Source organism: Chiloscyllium punctatum, chromosome 8, assembly GCF_047496795.1.
Source record: "Chiloscyllium punctatum isolate Juve2018m chromosome 8, sChiPun1.3, whole genome shotgun sequence".
Taxonomy (NCBI): domain Eukaryota; kingdom Metazoa; phylum Chordata; class Chondrichthyes; order Orectolobiformes; family Hemiscylliidae; genus Chiloscyllium; species Chiloscyllium punctatum.
This window is the reverse complement of record NC_092746.1, coordinates 45718305-45743994: the sequence shown is the minus strand read 5'-3', so window position 1 is coordinate 45743994 and position 25690 is coordinate 45718305. Positions and strand designations below refer to the sequence as shown.

General features: G+C 41.8%; 1 protein-coding gene across 11 annotated transcripts in view; it reads left to right on the top strand.

Moving 5' to 3' along the window:
* Nucleotides 1-25690, top strand: part of ppp1r9a (protein phosphatase 1, regulatory subunit 9A) — a 363720-nt gene that overhangs the window by 190298 nt on the left and 147732 nt on the right. For 10 of the 11 annotated variants that reach the window (XR_011961323.1, XR_011961324.1, XM_072575464.1 and 7 more), the window contains exon 6: nt 17842-17997. The exons of the other annotated variant lie outside the window; for it this stretch is intronic. Coding sequence is in view for 8 of the 10 variants with exons in the window: in XM_072575464.1 (XP_072431565.1) it covers nt 17842-17997 (156 nt within the window). In the remaining 2 variants the exon portion in view is untranslated. The remainder of the gene's footprint in view (nt 1-17841; nt 17998-25690) is intronic. 11 annotated transcript variants of the gene reach the window in all.

Here is a 25690-nt window from a genome sequence, read left to right as displayed (position 1 = left end):
CTGTAAATCTGTTTTTTAGATTAGAATCAGTCTGACCATTGTGGCACCGACAATCTCACACAGGGCAGCTCACACCTTAAATGCATTATCTGGGCCGACATGACATTAATTGTTAAAGTTCACTTGAAAATGTTACTTTTAAAAAAGTTTTGCAATTTACATATGAAAGAATTGAAACCATATGATGAAGGATAACATACTATTTACTATACTTGCTGCACTTGCATGCGAGATTTTAGCGATTCATGGTCAAAGACACGCATTTGACCTCAATTGGTATATTATGTACGGTTCTGGACACTACGTAGGGAGGATAGGAATGCTGTAGAGAGTGCATTGAGACAGTTTACAAAACTGATACCAGGTATGCAGAACTTCAGTTACAAGGATGGATTGGAGAAATTGTATCTGTTCTCAGTGGAGAGTTGAAGGCTGAGATGAGATCCAGTGGAGATTTGCAAAATAACGAGTAGACTTAATAGAATAAATCAGGAGAAACTGTTTCCACTTGTAACAAGAACAAGAGGGTGTAGGTTTTAAGTGATCTGCAAAAGAAGCAAAGGTAAAATGGAAGAAAACTTTGTCACTCAGTGAGTAATTAAGGTCTGGAATGCATTGCTTGGAAATGTGCTGGAGGCAGGTTCAATTGTGGCATTCAAGAGAACATTGGATGATTACTTGGATAAAAATAGTGTGTGTAAGCATTAAATGCTTATTTAATGAGTTGATACAGGCATGATGAGCCAAATGACCTCCTGCATTGTAACACTTCTGCAATTCTAGCCTGGTGCCATTATTGAGTTCACAAACAAATCAGTATGTGATGACTAGGTACTGATTTTATCGTCACGGTCTACACAATTCTGGAACTTTCATATACTTTATTTTTTCTCTCGTGGGATGTGACCGTCACTGGATAGCCAGCATTTATTATCCGTGCCTAGTTGCCCTTGAGAAGATGTTGATGACCTGCCTTCTTGAACTGCTGCAGTCTACCTGCTGTGAGTTGACTCACAATGCTGTTCAGGAGGGAATTCCAGAATTTTGGCACAGCGACAGTGATGGAAAGACGATTTTTTTTTTCCAAGTCAGTATGGAGAGTGCCTTGGAGGAAAGCTTGCAGGTGGTGTTTTACCCATATATCTGCTGCCCTTCACCTTCTAGGTAAAAGTAGTGATGGACTTGGAAGGATCTTTGAAGGATCTGGGGTGAATTTCTGCAGTGAATCTTTTAGATGGTACACACTACTGCAACTGAAGGTCATTGGTAGAGGAAGTGGATAATAAGTGGGCGGCACGGTGGCACTGTGGTTAGCACTGCTGCCTCACAGCACCAGAGACCTGGGTTCATTTCCCGCCTCAGGTGACTCTCTGTGAGGGGTTTGCACTTTCTCCCCGTGTCTGCGTGGGTTTCCTCCGGGTGCTCCGGTTTCCTCCCACAATCCAAAAATGTGCAGGTTATATAAATTGGCCATGCTAAATTGCCTGCATTGTTAGGTGAAGGGGTAAATGTAGGAGAATGGGTCTGGGTGGGTTACACTTCGGCGTCGATGTGGACTTGTTGGGCCGAAGGGCCTGTTTCCACATTGTAAGTAATCTAATCTAATCTAATCTATTGTCAAGTGACATTTAGTTGGCAACAGGTTGCTGATTGATTTGTGGAGTTATGACCAGTTGTCGATGCTAAAGACCATCAATCTGACAACAGATAGCTGAACAGCTTGTGGGTGTGAACAATATTGGTAAAAGCCTTTCAGCAGTTGCAAGGGCAGATGATATATCTTTCTCCAATAAAATACCTAAAGCCTGAAGAAATCCAGCTTATCTTCCCTCACTAGTTGCTGCAACTAAGAAACGTTGCAGTTGATGTATCAATCACCTGTGCCTGCCATGAAGAATTGAGTGACAAGAACCTGGAGAAAAGAAATTGAGGAATAGAAAAATACTGCCAAGCCAAAGGTTCATCTCAGATGATCCTGTGATCTTGAATTACTTCCTCAGTCTTTTTTTCCCTCCGCTCATAACACTCATGTTTTTCTGTTTGTCTCATCAGTCTGTTGGTACGTCCAGGAAAGTTCTTAGGATGGGAGACTGGTAGATTTACGTGTTGACAATTTATAACTGTTTACCTATTTAGAATCTATTTATTTGCAAGAAATAGTACTTCTTGTTAAGTACAGAAATCTAGTACATGTTTTCTCTTAGGCTGGATCTATCCGACAAGTAAATTGGAGATTTTGCATACAGTCTGTTCCGATATGATGTAATAGTTCCATTCCTTTGTGATCAGACATTATAAGAGAATTGCGTAATAGCAACACCGTCTAAACCAATGAGACTGGAATTGCGTTATAGCCAATACAGGAAAGGAAAGTTTGCATTCTACAAATAATGGTTTAAATTCTTCGATCACATTATAGCCAATTTGCATTGAAGAAATGTGTGTTATAGCAGAACCGACTGTACTTTGAAAACATCTTTTAACTTTTGTGATGAATCCTAGAATAGAGTGGCTTAATTTCCAATGCACTATCCCTGTGAGGCGAAGACTCCTTCAAGGTGATGCATGCAATTAACCTTAGCTTTTACTATGATAGGGGGGTATGGCCAGGTTTGGACTCAGAGTCTTGGCAGCTTGCCTCATTTGCTTAATGGTAAAGGTAGTACAATTTATGTCTGTTGTGCTATATTTGTGCCACATCCATCAAAGTTTTACCTGCACAACCACCAATATCATTTATTGTATCCGTTGTTCTCTATGCAGTCTCCTCTACACTGGGGAGACTGGACGCCTCGGAGCAGAGCGCTTTAGGGAACATCTCTGGGACACCCGCACCAATCAACCACACTGCCCTGTGGCCCAACATTTCAACTCCCCCTCCCACTCTGCCGAGGACATGGAGGTCCTGGGCCTCCTTCACCGACGCTCCCTCACCACCCGATGCCTGGAGGAAGAACGCCTCCTCTTCCGCCTCGGAACACTTCAACCCCAGGGCATCGATGTGGACTTCAACAGTTTCCTCATTTCCCCTTCCCCCACCTCACCCCAGTTCCAAACTTCCAGTTCAGCACTGTCCCCATGACTTGTCCTACCTGCCTATCTTCTTTTCCACCTATCCACTCCACCCTCCCTGATCTATCACCTTCATCCCCTCCCCCACTCACCTATTGTACTCTATGCTACTTTCACCCCACCCCCACCCTCCTCTCATTTATCTCTCCACCCTTCAGACACTCTGCTTGCATTCCTGGTGAAGGGCTTTTGCCCGAAACGTCGATTTTACTGCTTCTCGGATGCTGCCTGAACTGCTGTGCTTTTCCAGCACCACTAATCCAGAACTATATTTAAGAAATGTTAGTTAATGTTCAATATATCATTCTTACCGATTTTTGTGTTCAAAATTTTGATTTGAGTATAAAAACATGCCCAAAAAGCAGAATCTAAAACAAGTCTTATCTTTGCTGATAAAGGAAACATATTGTCAGGGCTTTTTGTCCTGCATTCATTAGGGCAGATGCAAGAATGCCATATTTCGAAGGGAGCAAAATATCTGACATTCCCAAGTGTGCTAAGAATTACACTAGCAACCAAAATAAAATCCTCAGTCAGGTTCATTATGGTGGCTGATTTCCATAGAAGCTACCTGTAGACATTTGTGGGGTACATATTATGCATAATAAAATGCCAAGGCATTACATGTTTTTGGTTTAATGAAAAGCATGGGTAAATAGTAGTTTCCTGATGCATTCTCCGTGGCAACCCCGAATAATTATCAGCTACTTGCCAACCAGTCAGCATCCTTTCTGCACTCTCCAAATGAGACTGGACGTTTTTGTATCTGTTGTGATGAATACAAAATGAAAAGTTTAGAAACTTTCTTTTTCAGCACTTCTCAAGTTCTGTACAACCTAGTGTCTATTATCTTAATCCCTCAAATGAGGAATTTGTTAATGTTTTTAAACAAGATTGATATGTGCATTGAAATTTTAATTATTCACAGGATTGCCGATATGTTTTTCTCACCACCTGATTTTAGTTTTCTTTTCCTGTATTGTAAATGTGTATGTGCTGGAGTAAGTTGCGGCTGGATTTCACTGATGCACCTATCCATGACCTTAGTTGCCAGGCTCATGCCAAACCCAAAATCTGCCAAAAATGCTGATCTACTGAAAAATAGTCTTACTTGTTTTCTTCTTCCTTTTCTTCCATCTACAGACATCAGTGATAAGGGGAGCATCTCCACTTGTTATAAACAGCCTTTGTAGCACTGACCTAAGTAGAAGTGTCAGTTTAAAATCCATAGAGGTCCAACCTGTTTAACAAAAGGCTTTTCTGAGACGTTGAATATAAAGCACGAATTTTTCTCATTAGCATTGTGAGAAAACTTTTAAGGTACCAGAATAGATTACCTTGCTAGCAAAAATAAAGCATGAAGGAAAAATGACTGCAGAAGCTTACTGGTGATCAGAGGCAACACATTCAAAATACTGTAGTAATCAGCGGTAATTCCAAGACTTTTGATTTCATGACTGCTTTTATTATCTATGTGGAGTGTAGCTGGGGCAAATGTAGGTAGCATCTCTTCCAATGCGACAAATGATGGAGATTTCGAGAAGTTAATTGTTCAGATAGAATAGGGAATAGAGAGAATAGTGGGAGGTTATGGCCTAGTGGTATTATCACGAGACAATTAATCCAGAGACCCAGGAGACCTAATGTTCTGGGGACCTGGGTTCAAATCCTGCCATGGTAAGTAGTAGAATTTGAATTCAATAAAAATCTGTAACTGGGAGACTAGTGAGGACCGTGAATCCATTGCAGGGGGACATCCCATCAAGTTCACTAATTCCTTTCAGAGAAGGAAACTGATGTCCTTATCTGATCTGGGCCTTATGTGTCTTCTGAGCAGTTAAGTATAGGCAGTAAATGCTGGCCTAGTGAGCAACAACCACATCCCATGAATGAATAAGTTTAAAAAAAAAGCAATAGCTGGGATTTTCCACTTGTGTTTAAAATAGCTTAAGTGGCATCCATGGTGAGTTTGCTGTTCAGCTCATTTCATACATTTTGAATTAAGCAGTGAATCTTGAGGATGGCAGTTGACAGTCCTTACCCATTCATGTGTTCTGGGGCCACAGATTTTGATGCAATATTTAAAGGACATCTGGGCACCCTTTCACATGATGTGAGTCAGAAACTCCAGAAGAGACTGTGGTCTTCACTCTCCGCTTCATAGATGCCTCACTGAACACACCGTTCCAAACTGTCGAGGCCACAGCAGAGTCCCTTCCTTATTAGGTGAATCAATCCCTTCCATGAGAATCAGCTGACTTGGACACGTCACATAGTGAGTCAGTACCTTGAGTGGACATAAACGCTTAAATGATGGGTAGTGTGGGAAACTACTGAATGGTCTCCTGCACTCTGAAGGCTTAAGTGCCACCGGGCTCTCACTGCAACCTCACACGGGCTATCACTCAGTCTAACTCTACCACTATGTAACTGTATCAGAGGTGTTTTGACATCGCGATTACATGCAAAATGTTCACTGAATAGCTCACATGTACTATGCTGACAGCTTTGGTACTTTGCTTCCTCCTTACTGTGGGAAATCTACCTCCCTGGCAGCATTGTGCCTTCTCATCAAACGCTCATGCACACATTCCCATCACACTCAACCTTTCTGTTTCTCATTGATGGAAAGCTGATGCTAAACAGGAAAGAAAGACCCAGACAAGTGGCAGGCTTCCTGGTCTTTGCATCCTCATTAGTTTTGAAGAAGATGAATAAGAGTTGACGAGTGAAAACCTAAATTGGAGAGATTGGCATGGTAGATGCTAGTGAGTAACACCTGTTGTCTGCTTTTATAAGAAGTGAGGCTGCACTCAGACATTGTTCTTCTTTGGTAATTGGGTTTCTTCACCAAATAGTTCTCTATTCTCTTTCACAGATACATGCAATCAACAAATAGTAAATCACAAGAAACCTCAGAGGTTTTCCAGCCTCAGAATCTCTGAGGGTGAAGCCTTTGACACCTGAGAGTATGCATCAACAAAGCATTCACCTGCATCCTCCCTCAGCACAGAGACAATTATCTTGATGAATACATTAGTTAGATTCAGGGACATCATCTGATGAACCGATCACTAACTTACCTGCAGCTATTGGAGAAGGAAACATCCAAGCTCTTTGACACTCGTACTGTCAGAGACCAGGCACTTGCTCAGTCCTGAGCAGAACACGTGCCTATCTAGTCATATTCCACGTGCAGAGACAGGCAATGATGCCAGAGGCCCTCACTGGACTGGAACAAATAACAGAGGAGTACATTGGTCTTTTAACTGCAATGGCATGTGTTCAGTCTCTCCGGCTGGGTGAGAGGGAGCCTTTGACCTCACTCCAGGGTAGCTTCTGAAGGAGACAGTGTGGTGCTATCAGGTAGAAAGAATGACAGACAGAACTTGCTGAAGATTACAGACCACTGTACCTCTCCTATGCTAGTGACTCCATTACCTATAACCAGTCTGGGGAGGATGGTGCACCTCTATCTATGCAGGACTGTGAGATCAGCCTGAGGCCTCTAAATGCTGAGGCCAGGAGGACACCCGCTACAGTCATCGTAACTACAAGATTGTACCAGTCAGCAGGCTCTATCCACCTGTGAAGGTACAGCAAACAACTGACTCTTTCATGGATGCCAGACACTCTTTCTGAATGTAATGTATTACACCATCAGACAAGTCCTGGCATCTGAATCATTTTCAAGAACCCTAGGGTTAGCTTTATAATGTTACTGTGGAAGTATGTGTAGTGTTGGATTTCTTGTCAGCATCAAGCTGTAGATTCCTGACAGATGTCCTGAGTCAGGCTTTGAGGGTGTAGCCTTTGTCATCATTTGTCCAGTCCAGTGTGCGTTGAGGGGATGCAGGCACCTATGGGTTTTCTGGAATGTTGGCATCTTAACTGTTCCTGGGATAACACTTTCTGGCTGGTGTGGTCACAGATGATCTGCTCGTCCATGAAGTGGAAGCCTTTCTATACATGAAGACAACTGACTGCTGATAGGGTGCTCCGAGGACTTTGTGGAAACAATCAATTGTACCCTCTGGCTGTGGAAATCATGCAATGGCAGTAAAACTGTCACTGCCCTAGCTGCCTGACTTGCAGCATCTGAGGGAAAATTAATTAATTAATGAGCCTGAACAAACAGAGTATCAGTGGTTTCTGATATACATTTATGAGTGAATATCTTTGAGCTTCTGCAGACTTAGTGACCCCCTAAAATGTTCCTCTCACACAGAAATTTACTGTATCTCTTTGGCACCCTCTTGTTGCAATCTATCTCACCTGTCTCTATTCTTGCCTCATTGATTCAGCTCTTCCAATTTATTTATTTTTACTCTGGATTGACCATTGTCCTTTTCTATCATTATACTAAAGCTTATGTTACAATGATTAATGTCTCTTAAATGTCTACATTCGGGTTATTAAAATACTGAATTATAACTATTCTATAATGCTGGCATGACTCCATTTCCCTGCAGATTTGATAATCTGCATTCTTGCCACTAGTTAATGGTTTATAGATCATATCAAGCAATGTAATTGTACTGTTTTTGTTTCTTTGCTCTTGCTGATTGATTCTGTCCTTGAATCCTCCTGGGCATGCTCTTTCTACAACACTGCGATGCTCTTCGTAACCACCACCACCAGCCCTCTCTTGCCTTTTCTGAACATCTTATGTCCAAGAAATCTTCACACCCAGTCTCACCCTTCCTTGATCCAGGTATCTATTATTACCACAAGATCATATTTCCTCATTGCTTTCTGCATTTGTAATTCCTCTGTCTTATTTACTGCACTCTAAGCATTCACAATTGTCTATTAACCTTGAATAACTGACTTCACCAATTGACTTTGTATTCTCCATATTAGTGTTATTCATCTCTCCAAGTATTATATGTACGCTGTACACTTCTCAAATATTCTTTCCTGATTCCCACTCCCTGCCATGTCAGTTTAAAGTGATTCCAACAACACAAGCAACCTTCTCTCAAGGACACCTCTGTGCTGTTAATGTGTATGGGGCATGAGTAACATCCTGCCTAAGGTCAATAATGAGTTCCTTGGTTTTTCCAGCATTGAGAGCGAGGTTGTTCTCAGTGCACCATTTTTCCAGGTCTTCCACATCCCATCTGTAATCTGTTTCGTTGCCATCTGAGATTCGACCGACTATGGTGCTGCCATCAGTGAACTTGTAAATGGCATTAGTCTGGTATTTGGCGACGCAGTCATGGGTACACAGGTGAGTACAGTACGGGACTGAGTACACATCACTGGGGGCCTCCAGTGTTGAGTGTTAATGTTGATGAAATATTGTCCCCAGTCTTCACTGATTGTGGCCTGTGGGTCAGGAAATTGATGATCCAGTCACAGAGAGTAAGGTTTAGTCTGAGATCACTATGTTTAGTAATCAGCCTCGAGGGGATAATCGTGTTGAAGGCCGAACTGTAGTCAATGAGTAGGATTCTTACGTAGCTGTTCTTGGTGTCAAGATGTTCTAGGGAGGAGTGAAGGGCAAGTGATATGGCATCTGACAGGGATCTGTTGGACCGATAGGCAAATTGGAATCGGTCAAGATTAGTGGGGAGGCTGGAGTTGATTAATGCTGAAAATGTATTGCTGGAAAAGCGCAGCAGGTCAGGCAGCATCCAAGGAACAGGAGAATCGACGTTTCGGGCATTAGCCCTTCCTCAGGAATGAGGAAAGTGTGTTCAGCAGGCTAAGATAAAAGGTAGGGAGGAGGGACTTGGGGGGAGGGGCGTTGGAAATGCGATAGGTGGAAGGAGGTCAAGGTGAGGGTGAAAGGCTGGAGTGGGGTGGGGGCGTAGAGGTCAGGAAGAAGATTGCAGGTTAGGAAGGTGGTGCTGAGTTTGAGGGATTTGACTGAGACAAGGTGAGGGGAGGGGAAATGAGGAAACTGGAGAAATCTGAGTTCATCCCTTGTGGTTGGAGGGTTCCTAGGCGGAAGATGAGGCGCTCTTCCTCCAACCGTCGTGTTGCTATGGTCTGATGATGGATGAGTCCAAGGACCTGCATGTCCTTGGTGGAGTGGGAGGGGGAGTTGAAGTGTTGAGCCACGGGGTGGTTGGGTTGGTTGGTCCGGGTGTCCCAGAGGTGTTCTCTGAAATGTTCCGCAAGTAGGCGGCCTGTCTCCCCAATATACAGGAGGCCACATCGGGTGCAGCGGTGGAGTGTGCAGGTGAATTTGTGGCGGATATGGAAGTATCCCTTGGGGCCTTGGAGGGAAGTAATGGGGGAGATGTGGGCACAAGTTTTGCATTTCTTGCGGTTGCAGGGGAAGGTTGCAGCGGATGCAGTAAATGGTGTGTGTGGAGGTGAAGGTGAATTTGTGGCGGATATGGAAGTGTCCCTTGGGCCTTGGAGGGAAGTAAGGGGGGAGGTGTGGCCGCAAGTTTTGCATTTCTTGCGGTTGCAGGGGAAGGTGCCGGGAGTGGAGGTTGGGTTGGTGGGGGGTGTGGACCTGACGAGGGAGTCACAGAGGGAGTGGTCTTTTTGGAGCGCTGATAGGGGAGGGGAGGGAAATATATCCCTGGTGGTGGGGTCCGTTTGGAGGTGGCTGAAATGATGGCAGATGATATGCTGTATATGGAGGTTGGTGGGGTGGTAGGTGAGGATCAGTGGAGTTCTGTCCTGGTGGCGGTTGGAGGGGCGAGGCTCAAGGGCGGAGGAGTGGGCAGTGGAGGAGATGCGGTGGAAGGCATCGTCGACCATGTCTGGGGGGAAATTGCGGTTTTTGAAGAAGGAGGCCATCTGGGTTGTACGGTTTTGGAACTGGTCCTCCTGGGAACAGATGCGGTGGAGACGAAGGAATTGGGAATATGGAATGGCGTTTTTACAGGGGACAGGGTGGGAGGAGGTGTAGTCTAGGTAGCTGTGGGAGTCGGTCGGTTTATAGTGAATGTCCGTGTTGAGTCGGTCGCCCGAGATAGAAATGGAAAGGTCTAGGAAGGGGAGGGAGGAGTCTGAGACGGTCTGAGACAGGTAAATTTGAGGTCGGGGTGGAAGGTGTTGGTAAAGTGGATGAACTGTTCAACCTCCTCGTGGGAGCACGAGGCAGCGCCAATATAGTCATTGAAGTAGCGGAGGAAAAGGTGGGGGGTGGTGCCAGTGTAGCTGTGGAAGATGGACTGTTTTCCACATATCCTACGAAGAGGCAGGCATAGCTGGGGCCCATGCGGGTGCCCATGGCTACTCCGCACTGGCACCACCCCCCACCTTTTCCTCCGCTACATCGATGACTGTATCGGCGCTGCCTCGTGCTCCCACGAGGAGGTTGAACAGTTCATCCACTTTCCCAACACCTTCCATCCTGACCTCAAATTCACCTGGACCATCTCAGACTCCTCCCTCCCCTTCCTAGACCTTTCCATTTCTATCTCTAGCAACCAAATCAACACGGACATTTACTACAAACTGATTGATTCCCACAGCTACCTAGACTACACCTCCTCCTACCCTACCCCCTGTAAAAACGCCATCCCATATTCCCAATTCCTTCATCTCCGCCGCCTCTGCTCCCAGGAGGACCAGTTCCAAAACCATACAACCCAGATGGCCTCCTTCTTCAAAGACCGCAATTTCCCCCCAGAGGTGGTCGACGATGCCTTCCACCGCATCTCCTCCACTTCCCACTCCTCCGCCCTTGAGCCCCGCCCCTCCAATCGCCACCAGGACAGAACCCTACTGGTCCTCACCTACCACCCCACCAACCTCCAGATACAGTGTATCATCCGCTGTGATTTCCGCCACCTCCAAATGGACCCCACCACCAGGGATATATTTTCCTCCCCTCTCCTATCAGCGTTCCGAAAAGACCACTCCCTCTGTGACTCCCTCGTCAGGTCCACACCCCCCACTAACCCAACCTCCACTCCTGGCACCTTCCCCTGCAACCGCAAGAAATGCAAAACTTGCGCCCACACCTCCCCCATTACTTCCCTCCAAGGCCCCAAAGGATACTTCCATATCCGCCACAAATTCACCTGCACCTCCACACACATCATTTATTGCATCCGCTGCACCCGATGTGGCCTCCTCTATATTGGGGAGATAGGCTGCCTAGTTGCGGAACGTTTCAGAGAACACCTCTGGGACACCCGGACCAACCAACCCAACCACCCTGTGGCTCAACATTCAACTCCCCCTCCCACTCCACCAAGGACATGCAGGACCTTGGACTCCTCCATCACCAGACCATAGCAACACGACGGTTGGAGGAAAAACGCCTCATCTTCCGCCTAGGAACCCTCCAACCACAAGGGATGAACTCAGATTTCTCCAGTTTCCTCATTTCCCCTCCCCCACCTTGTCTCAGTCAAATCCCTCGAACTCAGCACCGCCTTCCTAACCTGCAATCTTCTTCCTGACCTCCACGCCCCCACCCCACTACGGCCTATCACCCTCACCTTGACCTCCTTCCACCTATCGCATTTCCAACGCCCCTCCCCCAAGTCCCTCCTCCCTACCTTTTATCTTAGCCTGCTGGACACACTTTCCTCATTCCTGAGGAAGGGCTTATGCCCGAAACGTCGATTCTCCTGCTCCTTGGATGCTGCCTGACCTGCTGCGCTTTTCCAGCAACACCTTTTCAGCTCTGATCTCCAGCATCTGCAGTCCTCACTTTCTCTTTGGAGTTGATTAATGTCATGACCAGCCTTTTAAAACACTTCATGACCTCCGAAGTTAGGGTCACTGGGCGGTAGTCATTGACATGCTGCATGAGGCTTCTTAGGCACAGGGATGATGTTGGCCCTCTTGAAACAGGTAGGGAGAGAGGCCTGCTGCAGGGAGAGGTTGAAGATGTCCGAGAAGACCTCTATCAGTTGATCTGAATATGCTCTGAGTGCATGCCTAGTACTCCATCTGGTTCCATCGCTTTCCTTGGATTCACGCGAAGGAAAACTGATCTGACCTCTGATGCAGTGACTGTTGGGATAGGTTTGTCAGTTCTTGTCAGAACAGGTGTTATCTCTCTGCCAAAATTCTGCTCAAACCAAGCATAGAAGGCATTGAAATGATCTGGGAGGGATATGTCATCGTCTGCTATCTTGCACTGTCTCTTTTTAGAACCTGTGATGTCATTCAGTCCTTGCCAAAGTCGCCGGATATCTGTCTGGGTCTCTAGTTGGATCGGTATTGGTTCTTGGCTTTCTTAATGGCTCTGCGAAGGTCATGCTTGGATTCCTTATGTTTGAGTGGGTCTCCTGATCTGAAGGCCTCATGCCTGGTTTTTAAGAGGTTTTGTATTTCCTGATTCATCTAAGGTTTCCTGTTGGAGAACACCCGGATTGACTTCCTCGGTATACAGTCCTCCACACACTTGTTGATAAAGTCTGTGATAGTGGTGGTATACTCGTCCAAGATATCTGCGGACTGTTTGAATATGGCCCAATCAGCCGATTACAGCCAGCACCAGAGTTGATCCTCTTCCTCTGGACCAGCACTGGACCTGTATCCACGAAGGTGTCTCCTGCTTGAGCTTTTGCTTGCAAGCCGGGAGAAGAAGCACGGCATGGAGTAGTCATCCACACCAAGTTTTCTTGGACTCTTCATGTAGACAGACTGGTTACAAAGGCCCAACACATCTCTTCTTCCTCAGACAGCTGCGGAAATTTGGCATGATAGCACATACCTTTGCCAATTTTTATAGGTGCGCCATCGGGTGCCAAATTCGGCAAGAAGAATTTATATTAATTTTAAGTTCAGGTAGCAGTAATTCACAGATCAGATCAGACTACAGTAATAAATAATGCATATACAAACAGGATATGGGTACAAGGATAATCTTCCAGAGCAAACTTTTAAGTTGATTTAATTTAAAATAATCCATGTCTTGGGTACTCGTTCCTCAACATGAGTGGTCATGGAAAGAACGGAGAAAATTGAGGTCTTGCCTATTGGGCACTTACAAATGCTGATTCAGCACAATTCTCCTGTCTCGAAGCTTAGACTAAGGGCTAGAAGCTATCAGCCTGACTTTCCTATCCCACAATCATTCCTTTACCTTTTCCCAAGCAGCATTGTTTATATTTGTTTATGGAGTGTGGGTGTCACTGGCTAGGTCAGCATTTAGTCCCTATTTGTAACTGCCCTGAAGAAGGTGAGGATGACTTCTTGAACTGCTGCAGCCCTTGAGAGCATAGTGTAATCCACAGTGCTGTTAGGAAGGGACTCCTTTGACTTTGACCCAATGACAATGAAGGAATAGTCATATAGTTACAAATTAGGATGATGTGTGACCTGGGAGGGAAACTTGCAGTTGGTGATCCTGTATGCATCCACAGCCTTTGTCTAAGTGTTAAAGGTTGTGGGTTTGGAAGGTGGATTTGGAGGAACTTTTATGAATTAGTATGGTGCATCTTGTTGGTACATATGTTTGCTACCTTGGATCAGTGGTGAAGAGAGTGAATGTTCAAGCGTATGGATGGCACGTAGAGAGAATTCTGTCGAACTCCTGAACTGTGCTTTTTGCTGACTCAGTTGTGGATCAGTGGATGCTACCACTTCCTTTTTGGGGGAAGAAAGAAAAAGATAAACAATCAGTCATATTTCCATGGAACTTTTAAAATGGTCGACATGATGGAGCTGAAAGTTCCACCTCTGTTTCCAATTCATATTTTTGCCAGTAAAGGAACTTTAGTATCTGGACATGACTTTCACATGAGGGAGACTTGAACTTTGTAGGACCATTTGAACTCCGGTGCTGAGTTCAAAAATATTCTATATTTGTTGTGGCAGAGCCTTATCCCAGAGCCACAAATTTATGGAGGAGACATGAATAGTCATGAAGGGCAGATAAGTATGAAGAATGATCAAGGTTTCAAGTTATTTTAATAACCAATCCTTTAAAAAAATCTAAATACAGCTTGTCTGTGTCAGTGTTGAAAAGGTTTGTTCTTCCAGATTTAGTAGCTGTTTGTTACCATTACCCCAAGGTAAGTTCTGTCCCAATAAGTGTCTGGTGTGGATGCTGCTTCCACCTTGACCATATGTATTATTTTAAAACTGATTTTAAATTTGTGTCAGCCAAGTTGTGTTTTAGTTGAAACAACCATGTTTGAAGTAAAAATATTTTCGTATCAAAGTCAATCTTAACTTCATCTTTTTACTGAAAACATTAGTCTCAAAAACCTGACTTTGCATAAATATATTTAATCCATTTGATGTTCCTCAAGTCCCATGCCCAGAACTGAGCACTGTACTCCAGATGCAACGTTACTGAATTGCTGACAACTGTAGGTAGATGATAAATGTCCAATCTTTATCCCACTCAGTTTGGAACTGGTCATAGTCTACTTCTTGTTTTACAAAATTAACAGAAATGCTGATATTTGTAAATTATAACAAGTTCCCAAAACCTCTCAAACAAAAGCAAAATACTGCAGATGCCAGAGATGTGAAACAAAAACAAAGTGCTGAAGTAATATAGCAGAACTGACGAAGTGTGGAGAAAGAAAAACAGAATTAACTTTTCAAGTCTCATGACTTCTTCAGAACTGAAATGTAACTCGAAATGTTAACTCTGTTTTTCTCTCCACAGGTGCTGCTAGATTTGCTGGATTTCTCTAACACTTTCTGTGTTTATCCCAGAAACTTCAACTGAGATCAAGATTTCAGGAAAGAGCTCCCATACTCTGCAAAGAACTGCAGAATTTCTCAAGTGCAAAGGCCATATTCTAGTCCATAAGTCACAATTAGTTAGGAAGAAAGTCCAGCACTTTATCAAGAAAGCTATTGTTTATTACAAAAGGAATTGAACATAAGGAGAAGAATGTTATGCTTCAGTTATATAGGGTCAGCTCACATCTCAGATATTATGTGTAGTTCTCATCTCATTAAGGAAGGATATAGATGAGTTTGAGCCATTTCAGAAAATTTTAGCTAGATTAATTTTGGAGTGAGTTGGATGTCTGATGAGGATAAGTTGGATAGGCTGGGCTTGTTACCATGGAGTTTGGAAGAGTAATAGTTAGACCATAAGACATAGAAGCAGAAATTAGGCTATTCGACCCATCGAGTCTGCTTCACCATTAATCATGGCTGATAAGTGTCTCAACCTCATTCTCCTGCCTTCTCCCTGTTATCTTTCATCCCCTTAACAATCAAGAACCTATCTATCTCTATCTTAAATATACTCAATGACCTGGTCTCCACAGTCTTCTGTGGCAGTGATTTCCATAGATTCACCACTCTGAAGAAGTTTCTCCTCATCCCTGTTCTAAAGAGTCTTTTGTTTTACTCTTAAGGCTGTGCCCTCAGGTCTTAGTCTCTTCTGCTAATGGAAACATCTTCCTAATGTCCAGTCTATCCAGGCCACTTAGTATTCTGTAAGCTTCAATTATATTCCCCCACCCCACTAAATCCTTTTAAACTCCATCAAGTATAGACTCAGAGTCCTCAAACATTCCTTATATGTTAAACCTTTCATTTGTGGGATCAGTCTCATGAACCTCCTCTGCATTCACTCCAGAGCCAATACATCCTTCTGAGGTATGGGACCTGAAATTGCTCACAATACTCTACATGTGGTCTGACCAGAGATTTATAAAACCTAAGAAGTACATCCCTGCTTTAATATTCTAGTCCTCTCGAAATAAATGCCAACATTGCATTTGTCTTCCTAACTGTTGACTCAACCTGTAAGTTAACCTTAAGAGAATCCAGGAGTAGAACTCCCAAGTTCCTTTGTAGTTCAGATTTCTGAATTTTCTCCCCATTTAGAAAATTATCTCTGTCTCTATTTTTCCTATGAAAGTGCATAACCTCACACTTTTCCATATTATATTCCATCTGCCACTCTTCTGCCCACTCGACTGACTTGTCTAAATCCTTCTGCATCCTTCCCGTCTCCTCAATATTATCTGTCTCTCCTCCTATCTTTGCATCATCTGCAAACTTAGCCAGAATGCCATCAGTTCCTTCATCCACGTTGTTAATATATAAAGTGACATGTTGTGGTCCCAACACTGACCCTACTAGCCACCAGCTGGCATCCTGCGAAAGGATTCTTTCATCCCCACTCTCTGCTTTCTGCTAAACAGCCAATCTTCTATCCATGCTAGTACCTTGCCTCTAATAGCATAGGCTGTTATCTTACTCAGCAGTCTCCTGTGTGGCACCTTGTCAAAGGCCTTCTGGAAGTCCAAGTAGATCACATACATTGGCTCTCCTTTGTCTAACCTGCTCATTACCTCCTCAAAAGAATTCTCTAACAGATTTATCAAACATGACCTCCCCTTGATGAAACCTGATGACTTTACCTTATTTTATCATGCACTTCCAAGTACTCAGAAATCTCATCCTTCACAATGGACTCCAAAATTTTATCAATGGCCTAGGCCAGGCTAATTGGCCTGTAATTTCCATCTTTTGCCTCACTCCCTTCTTAAACATTCCTGTCCTCTGGGACCCTCCCTGACTCCAGTGATTCCTGAAAGATAACCACCAACACTCCTCTATCTCTTCGGCTATCTCCTTCAGAGCTCTGGAATGTAGTCCATCTGGTCCAGGTGATTTATTCACCTTCAGACTTTTCATTTTTCTAGCATTCACCATGGCCACCAAACTCACCTCTGCCTCCCGCCTCTCTTGAATTTTTGGGATGTTATTCATGTCTTCCACTATAAAACTGATGCAAAGTACTTGTTCAGTTCCTCTGCCATTTGTTTGTTTCCCATTACTACTGGATTGATGACTTGATTGATGTGTATAAGATTCTGAATAGTCTTGACGGGGTGAATATGGCAAGAACATTTTGTCTTGTGGGCCATTCTAAAACTAGGGTGGTTTGCTCTAAAATTAGGGGTCACCCTTTCAGAACAGAGAATGTTTTTGAGAGTTTGGAACTCTTTGACTCAGAAGACACCAGAAACAGAATCACTTTTTTTTAAAGAGAGAAATGATTGATTCTTAGAGAATCGAATATTATTCTTTACAAAAGAGAAGAAAGAACAATCCCTCTGAGGAATAGTATTTTTGGAAGGTCCTTCAGAGAAAAAAACATAGTGTCATAACAGGCAAATTGCTAAATTCCTAACAAAAATGATAACTGCCTTTTCAGTTGGTGACTCACAGAAAAAAGTAGTTTTCTACAAATAAAAGTTATGATTGAAATTCCATTGTGCAAAAAATGAAATCTTCCATACACTATTTGTGCAAATTCAATTCATGAGTATATGAAATGAAAAATACCATGTTTCAAAGGCATATTGCACAAGTACATTTGAGCTTATTTAAACTAAAAAGGAATGCTATGTTCTCATCAGGCCTTACATACTCATTATTTTGTAAATTTTCAAAATTGATGTTTTGCATTGAATGCTTTTTTTCTACGTTTGCGAAAATACATACATCATAACCTGTGATTTATCTTCTGTTTCTTTCTTTAACTCTTGAACAGTCTATTTCATGTACAAATCCATTTCAGTTGTTGTAATTAATTACGCGGTAACAACTAGAAGGAAAGTGCTACATTTATTCAATGTAATTTGCCAAAATTGTGTTGTAGCTGTAATAATTATAGTTTTCTTTATTTCCTTTTTGAAATATTACTAAGACCTGAAATTAAAATAATACATTTCAGATTAAGACTAAGTATTGTACACTAAAATGATATTTGATTATTGTGCACATCGAGACACAAAGCTAAACAAATGTACATTTTATTTCCATCCTAAAGCCTGTCTTTTATAAACTCTAAGAATTTTATATATGCTAACTTAAGTATTCATATTTGCAAAAATATAATTTGATGTTAAGACAGGGGAATATGCCACTGATGAGGAGGATGACGAAATGGGCTCAGTTCTCACTGGTGGTGAAATGGCGATTGAAGTGTTTGACCTGCCTGAAACCGATGATATGCTTTCTCCTACAGAGGTGGACGCCAACAAGATTGCTCACAAATTCAAAGAGGTAACCAGGAATATGTTTGTATAGCCAGCCAGTCAAAAGGTAGTCAAACATGAGGAAAATCAACAAAGCAGAATTAAATTAAAACTTTTGATGTAGTTACTTTAATGAATAAATATGAATGTTTTTTAAAAGTACTTCCAAAAGTTGTTTTAAGTAATTTCATCAGAGGCTTGTTGTATACAATCCCTCTGGATGTACATATGTGCAGAAAATAATCAACTTTATCTAATAAGCAAAGGTTTGAATATCGACAAACATTTAGTGTCGCAGATTAGAAACAAGTGTACATGAATGTATATTATGTCCTTTGTTTTATTGTCTTTCCTTTTTAATTATTTATTGTAAGGACTAGTACTACCTTTTATGTTGCTTTGCAAGAAATTATTTGTACTTTATATCACCTGTGAAGTGTTAATTTGTATTTCAGTAGCTGCAGAGAATTATATAATAATTATGCATTACCTTTTACCTTTTCCTGTTGAAACTTACTCTGAAAACATGCATATCTGCATGGAATATCTTTTTTAGTTGTATAACCATAAACTGTGGTTGCACTTTGGAATTTGCCTAAAATGCCTCTGGGTTAGCCTCCCAAGATTATATTTAATATGTAAAAAAAAACACCAATACAGATGGTTTCAGTATTGGATTCTCAGCCCTTAAACTTCCAGGACAAATACTAAACCTCTCCGAGTGGTCTTCCTTCATTACTGCCTGAACAGGAGTGCAATTATTTAGAAGTGCCATGTGTTTCACATGAATTTAGGCATTGCGAAAGTCAATCACACCAGATTAGTTAAAGCTTCTTGCTGCGATATCATTATCTTGTAAACATATATCACAAGTTTGGTAAAGTTGTTTACTTGAGAAATAGAAAGATATCAATCTCAAAGTTATTTTAAATTTACTTCACCGAATCAGTTTGGTCTTTTGGTTTATAGCTTGTAAAAATCAAGTAAAAGTAAGTTTTGCAGTCTACCACTTTGCTAGCATTTTGATTCCACTTTCAATTGCTCCATAAAGGATGTGGTGGAGTTTTATGCACTTAGCCATTGAAGGACTTCCTATTAAAGAGCACACAATATAGGTGACATGTAGTCACCAGCACTTTGTTGCTGCAGTTTCAAAAGGTCCAAAGGAATTGAGAAGAGACCTGAGAAGACTGTGCTTCCTGGATGTTTCACAGTTTGAAAGTTTTGCTGTTGGAATGGAGAGCCTGCAGTGAGTTAAGCTTCCCCAGAAATGGGCGGAAGAGGGTAACTTCTCCAAATAAGGAGATGTGGGTGGTATTGGATCAGGATGTGAGCGGTAGAATGGCTCTCAGAACTGCAGCAAGAGAATTCAGGACTGCAGCAGTGTGTTAACAGATGAGTAGCATAACACTTTCTGGTATCAAATTACACTCACCACAGCATCATCCTGCAGAATACTCCTCAGAACAATGCACTTTGCAGCTCCACTTATTCTATCTGCAGCCATGTCGCATTTCCATCTGAAGGGCCAACATTCCCATTTGTCCTCTTCATTACACCCAGGTCTCACAGTCATCTTCTGTAAATGTTGTTGTTAAATCCTGTTTGCATAAATCATTATGAACACATGCATCTCTCTCTCCTCTGTCTTGGGATCACACATTTTGACAAGAGGCAGAAACCTCGGTGTGAGCTTGTCTTGAAGGAAGGCTCTCCAAAGATGGCTGTCTTATTAGCCATTGTTAAAAATCACACAACACTAGGTTATAGTCCAACAGATTTATTTGGAAATACTAGCTTTTGGAATGCTGCTCCTTCATCTGGTAGCTAGTGGGGCAGGATCATAAGTCACAGACTTTATAGCACAAAATCATAGTGTCATGCAACTGATACGATATATTGAACAAACCTACATTGCTGTTAAGTCTCTCATCTTTTAGAATGGGTTGCAGGTTTCAATTCTTTAATATATATATCCCAGAACTTCTTTCAAGTTACACTTCCGAAATAACTTAAGATTTTAAAAAAAGTGACATCTCAGCTCAGACAATGCATTAAAGGTATGAGGTTAGAGTCTGTATTCCAATCTTGAGTTAGACTGGTTCTATTTCCAAAGTAGGAACTTATAAAATGTCACATGGATTGACTGTCTACATTGACTGCCTGCAGAATGTGTGCTTTTTAAGCAACATAGAATGTATCTGCAAATACAAATTCACCCATAGACTTGTATATGTGTGTGTGTGCATGTGAGGGAGAGAAAGTATGTATGTGTTTCTGCGTGCGCACGCGCGCACTTGGTAGAGTGTATGCATGAATATGACGGAGTATAAACCTGTGAGAGGGTGTGCGTGTGATTCACACCCACGCACACACTCTCTCATAGGCTTATACTTCGTAACATTCATGCATGTGCACGTACTTGCACTCTCTCTCTCTCTCTCTCTCTCTCTGACACACACACACACTTGACATTTTATAAATTCCCAATTTGGAAATAGAACCAGCCTGACTCAAGACTGGAATACAGATAGACTCTAATCTCACGCCTTTAATGCATTGTCTGAGCTGATATGTCACCTTTTTTTTAATAAAACCTTAAGTTATCTTGGAAATGTGACTTGAAAGAAGTTCTGAGATTTATACATTAATGAATCAAAACCTGCAATCCATTCTAAAAGATGAGAGACTTAACAGCAATGGAGGTTTGTTCAATGTATCGTATCAGTTGCGTGACACTATGACCTTGTGCTCTAAATTCTGTGTCTTATGATCCTGCCCCACTAGCTACCTGAAGAAGGAGCAGTGCTCCGAAAGCTAGTACTTCCAAATAAACCTGTTGGACTATTACCGGGTGTTGTGTGATTTTTAACTTTGTCCACCCCAGTCCAAAACTTGCACCTCCTCATCATTATTAGCCATTGGCATTGCATCCTCTTGTGCTCCATTGGCAAGGACGTCCTGTTCCAGAGCTTCCTAAGGTATCAGCACTTGAATTGTAGAAAAATATTCTTTTGATTATTATATATGATTCTGCCATTGGAAATAATTTATTAAGCAATCTGGGCCATACTGAGAGTTACACTTGAATAAGATCATCAGCCAAACCTGCAGCATGATTAATTTGCATATGCTAGAAGCTACACAAATAAATATTCTCCATCCTGTTTTATGAAGGCAAAAAGAATTTCTGGATACTTTTCCCTCTTTTTCAAGAAAAGGGGCCATGGTGATAGCTGAAGTACTGCATCCCTATGACAATACCTTGACCAGTCCGAAACTACCTGCCTGGTGTTAACATGTAAATTGATGATTAACTGTTCTTGTTTGCAGTTCATTGTCAACAGCCCAACCAGTCAGCATTCTCTTCTGATTCTGTAAAAAGTGCTGTCTCTTTTTTTCAAGTCTTTTTCTTGTGTCCTAGATCTGACAAGTGCAAGAAGGAAAGCTTCAACTTATAGTCTCCTTTTAGCAATATTTAACTTATGCACTATCAAGCATTTATTCATGTTGCAGATTTCATGACTGGAACTGGATTACTATTGCAGTGACATCACTAAGCTTATTACCCCTGTCCTGCAGTCTCCTTCTCAATTATGTTAAGGGTTCTGTGGACCCTTTGTTGTTTGTTTTTGAGGAGGAGTAGGTATTGCCTCTTTCCAACTGCACCTTGGCACAAGCCTCTTTGCCCTGTGGAGAGTCATGCACATTAGAAGCAACTGATACCATTGGGTTTTGCTGCTGCTGTTCCTGGTGTTTAAATCAATGTAGTTGTTTCTGTTTTCTTGCCTCATTAAAAATGAAAGGTGCAGCTCCATAAGTTTCATCAGTGTCACATCTGAACTGGTTGATTAAAACTACGTCTAAGGTAGCAGCAGCTAAGTGCATCTGGAGATGAGTCAAATCTGAGACAGCTGACTTCTTCCCATTAAGTTAGCAATCAGCTGTCAAACAAAGTCATAGAGTCCACAGTATGGAGGCAGGCACTTCAGCCCAAAACTGTCCATCCTCTCCAACTCCATTTGGCTACACTTGGCCCATATCCTTCTAACCCTTTCCTATTCATGTGTTTGTCAAAATGCCTTTTAAATGTTGTTGATGTACTTGCCTCAAACACTTCCACTGACAGCTCATTCCATATGCGAACCATGCTCTGTGTAAAAAGGTTACCCCTCAGGTTCCCTTTTATTTTATCCACCCTAACGTTAAACTGATGCCCTCTAGTCTTCGATTCTCTAACTCTGGGGAAAAAGACTGAGTGCATTCACCCTAAACATATCTCTCATGATCTTGTTTGCCTGTATAAAATTCCTCCCTCAGTCTCTTAAGCTCTAAAGAAAAAAGTTCTAACTTGTCCAACCTCTCCATTTAACTCAGCCCCTTGAGTCCTGGCATCATCCTTGTAATTTTTTTCTGCACTCTTTCCCGTTTAATAACATTCTCCCTATAGCAAGATGACCCAAACTGAACCCAATACTCCCAAGTGCGGCCTCACCAACAACCTGTCCAACTGCAATATAACTTCCCAACTACAATACTCATGCCCTGACTGATGAAGGCCAGAATGTCAAAAGCCTTCTTCATTACCCTGTCCATCTATGATTCCACTTTCAGAGAACTACGCACCTGAACTCCAATGTCCCGCTGTTCCTACTACACTCCTTAAAGCCCTATCGTTCACCATGAAACTCTTAGCTTCATTTGATTTTCCAAAATGCAAGACCTTACACTTATCTATATTAAACTCTATTTGCCATTTGTCAGCCCACTTGCCCAACTGATCAAGGTCCTGCTGCAATTTCTGATAACCTCTTTCACTGTCAATGATACTGCCTACTTTAGTGTCATCTGCAAACTGACTTATCATGCCTTGTACATTCTCATCCAAATCATTGATATAAGTAACAAATAGCAATGGGTCTAGCACTGACCCTGAGGTACACTACGAGTCACAGGCCTCCACACTGACAAGCATCATTCCACTATTACCCTCTGCTTCCTACCATCAAGCCAATTGTATATCCAGTTTGCCAGCTTCCCCTGTATTCCATGCAATCTAATCTTCCAGAGCAGCCTACCAATTGGAACCTTACCAGAGGTATTGTCTATGAGAAGATATAGCTTGACAATAGCCATGTATCTGAACATGGCTAAGCACTTAAACTTTACTGATCAAAACTTGCCCCATTTGTCAGTTTCACAAAACAGGCACTTGTCACTGTGCATTGTCTCATTAATTCTAGTGAATTTCTAACAGGTCAGGAAACAGGAGCCCTAGTTAGGACGTCTAGAATGGGGGTCAAGACAGTTCTTAATTGGAATCTTAACTATCTTAATTACTTTCACAACAGATCCAAGGAGCTTTACTTGATCTTGTTCAATTCCACCGTGCAGAAACCCAGAACAGTATGGAATGATTTTGGGATCTCAGCCTAATTTAGAGATTTAATTCCCTCCCACTGACATGAATGCACAGACCTGCTGCCTTTCACTTGCCAAATTCTCCGCCTCGTCCCATCGCATCTCCCCAGTGAATTTAGTTGCTGGCTTCAGATTTGGTAGCAGTCGAAATAAATATTTTAATTATAGCTTTGTCATCAGTTAATCCAAATTCTTAGTCTGCCAAATATTTTTCCCCATGTAAACCTTTTGAACAGCTTGCACATTTTTTAAAGATCAAATTATAATACAAATCTGCATATTTTGTCAACATTCCAAGTGAGTTTCAAATTGGGTCCAGAGACTCAATGATGTCAATAAACTGAATTCAGATGTACATGTTCGGAAACACTAAACTACTGTGTGTGAAGTTAGTTAATCTTCTCTGCTTCAGTTCATTTATCTTGTGAGAGCACATGCATATTTCTTCTCAAGTTTGATTGTTCACTTCTAGATTTCATCTGTCTCTTCAATAGATATAATTCACGAAACAATCTAATAACAACATTGCATGTGTGTATTGTTGCAATCAGATGAGGAGTAGTGGATTGACTTTCATTTTTTTTCCATTATGCTTGTAGCAGAGGTTTTGAATTTTAAATGAAGGCTGGATTGCCAATTCACTGTGTACTTGACTATCTGCCATTTGTAAGAATTAAGACAATATTCCTAATCTAAATACACAAGAGTGTAGATTTATTGCTAAAATCCATCCTGGGAAAAATAATGAAAATGTTAAAAATGTACAAACAAATCCTGCTCCCCATAATATGAGCAAACACACACACTCCCCTAGCATGCAAAACATAAAAGTTTCAGTTGCTACATTTGACCAAACAAGATATGGATTAAAAAGCTAAATTTCACTAAGGTCTGCTGGCTACATCAGGATACGTTGGTTCTCAGAATCGGTTACTTTGCTATAGTTGCTGTTAGTTTCTCATCTCCTGAATGCACTGTTAGATTTAAATCTTCTTTTAAAGAAAGCTTCTTTGTGCAAGAGCTTTTTTGGCTAGTTTTCAAGTCAGGGTTCACAGACTTCTGGAGCAGTCTGCTCAGGGAGGCTTAGAGGAGGGTAACCACCTCTGCTGCCCTGTATCAACCTCTGCAATCTCAAATCCAACTAGGTCACATGACAATCCCCCACACAGTCAATAGCAGTTCAAAGAAATCAGGTGTGATTTTTAAAATGACGTTAATTTTAGTGTACTGTTCTTTTGAGCTAAGGTAGCTAATTTTTATTGCCCCAGCTATTAATTCCTGAATGAGCCCTTATCCACTTGTTGAGACGTGAAGGGTCTTTTTTAGGATCTCTTGAAACTTTGTGCTTCAATGGGGTAAAATGTAACATCACGGGTGCAAATTAACAGCTATTTAACACGTGTGTCCTATGTTGACGAAAAGTGTCCTTTCAAAAAACAATTCTATGCTTACGTATAAATCAAATTCTAATACTTAATATAAGCACATCGTTATGATAAGCGTCAAGGAGGAACCGATTTAAGTCATTGAAGAGTCGTCAATTATACTAACTAACTGGTGGTGTGGTTGTCTTTGATGCTGCAATTCATTTGGTACTTCATATAGTTGAGGCTTTTGTTTTTGATCAATCATGTTGCTTGCATTTGTAATATTTTGATCAAATCTTCTAAATGATGAGTTATAAAATATTTTATATCCCAGACTGTTAACTACTTAAGGCAGCTACTTACCCTTAATGATATAGCCTTTTAAACTATTTCAACGTGAGGGCAGATAATTTCTTTTCTGCTTGGAAATTTCCTGCCTGTGCAGATTGTTTTGAAACCACCATTGTTCTGGCCATCATTAATTCGAAAATTACCAATTACATTTTGTTTAGTTAAATTTTTTGCTAAATTTTGATGTTTGCTCCAAACGTTGGTATCCTATGAGAGAAAACCTCTGCACACCTTGATATACAAATATCATTTATCATTGTTTTGTTATCAGCTGGTATGTCCAGAGATTTGTTCACGAGGTATTCTGTCTAATTATTTTAGTCGCAGATACAAGAGCTAGTTTCAGGCAAGGGCTACTCCTAGGTTCCAAAATGACTTGCAACTTACAAACTGTTCCCAGTATGACTACTTATGTTCAACTATTAAGATGCCATGCAGTTTGGCAGAATTGAGCTTCATTTACTTCTTGAATCAAAGTGCCTCGTGAAATGGATTTTCATTCTTTTCTGGAGAAATGTGAAAGTGTGCAAATTGACATTCGGAGTACAATTATCGACTTAGGATTATTCACCTTTATTTATA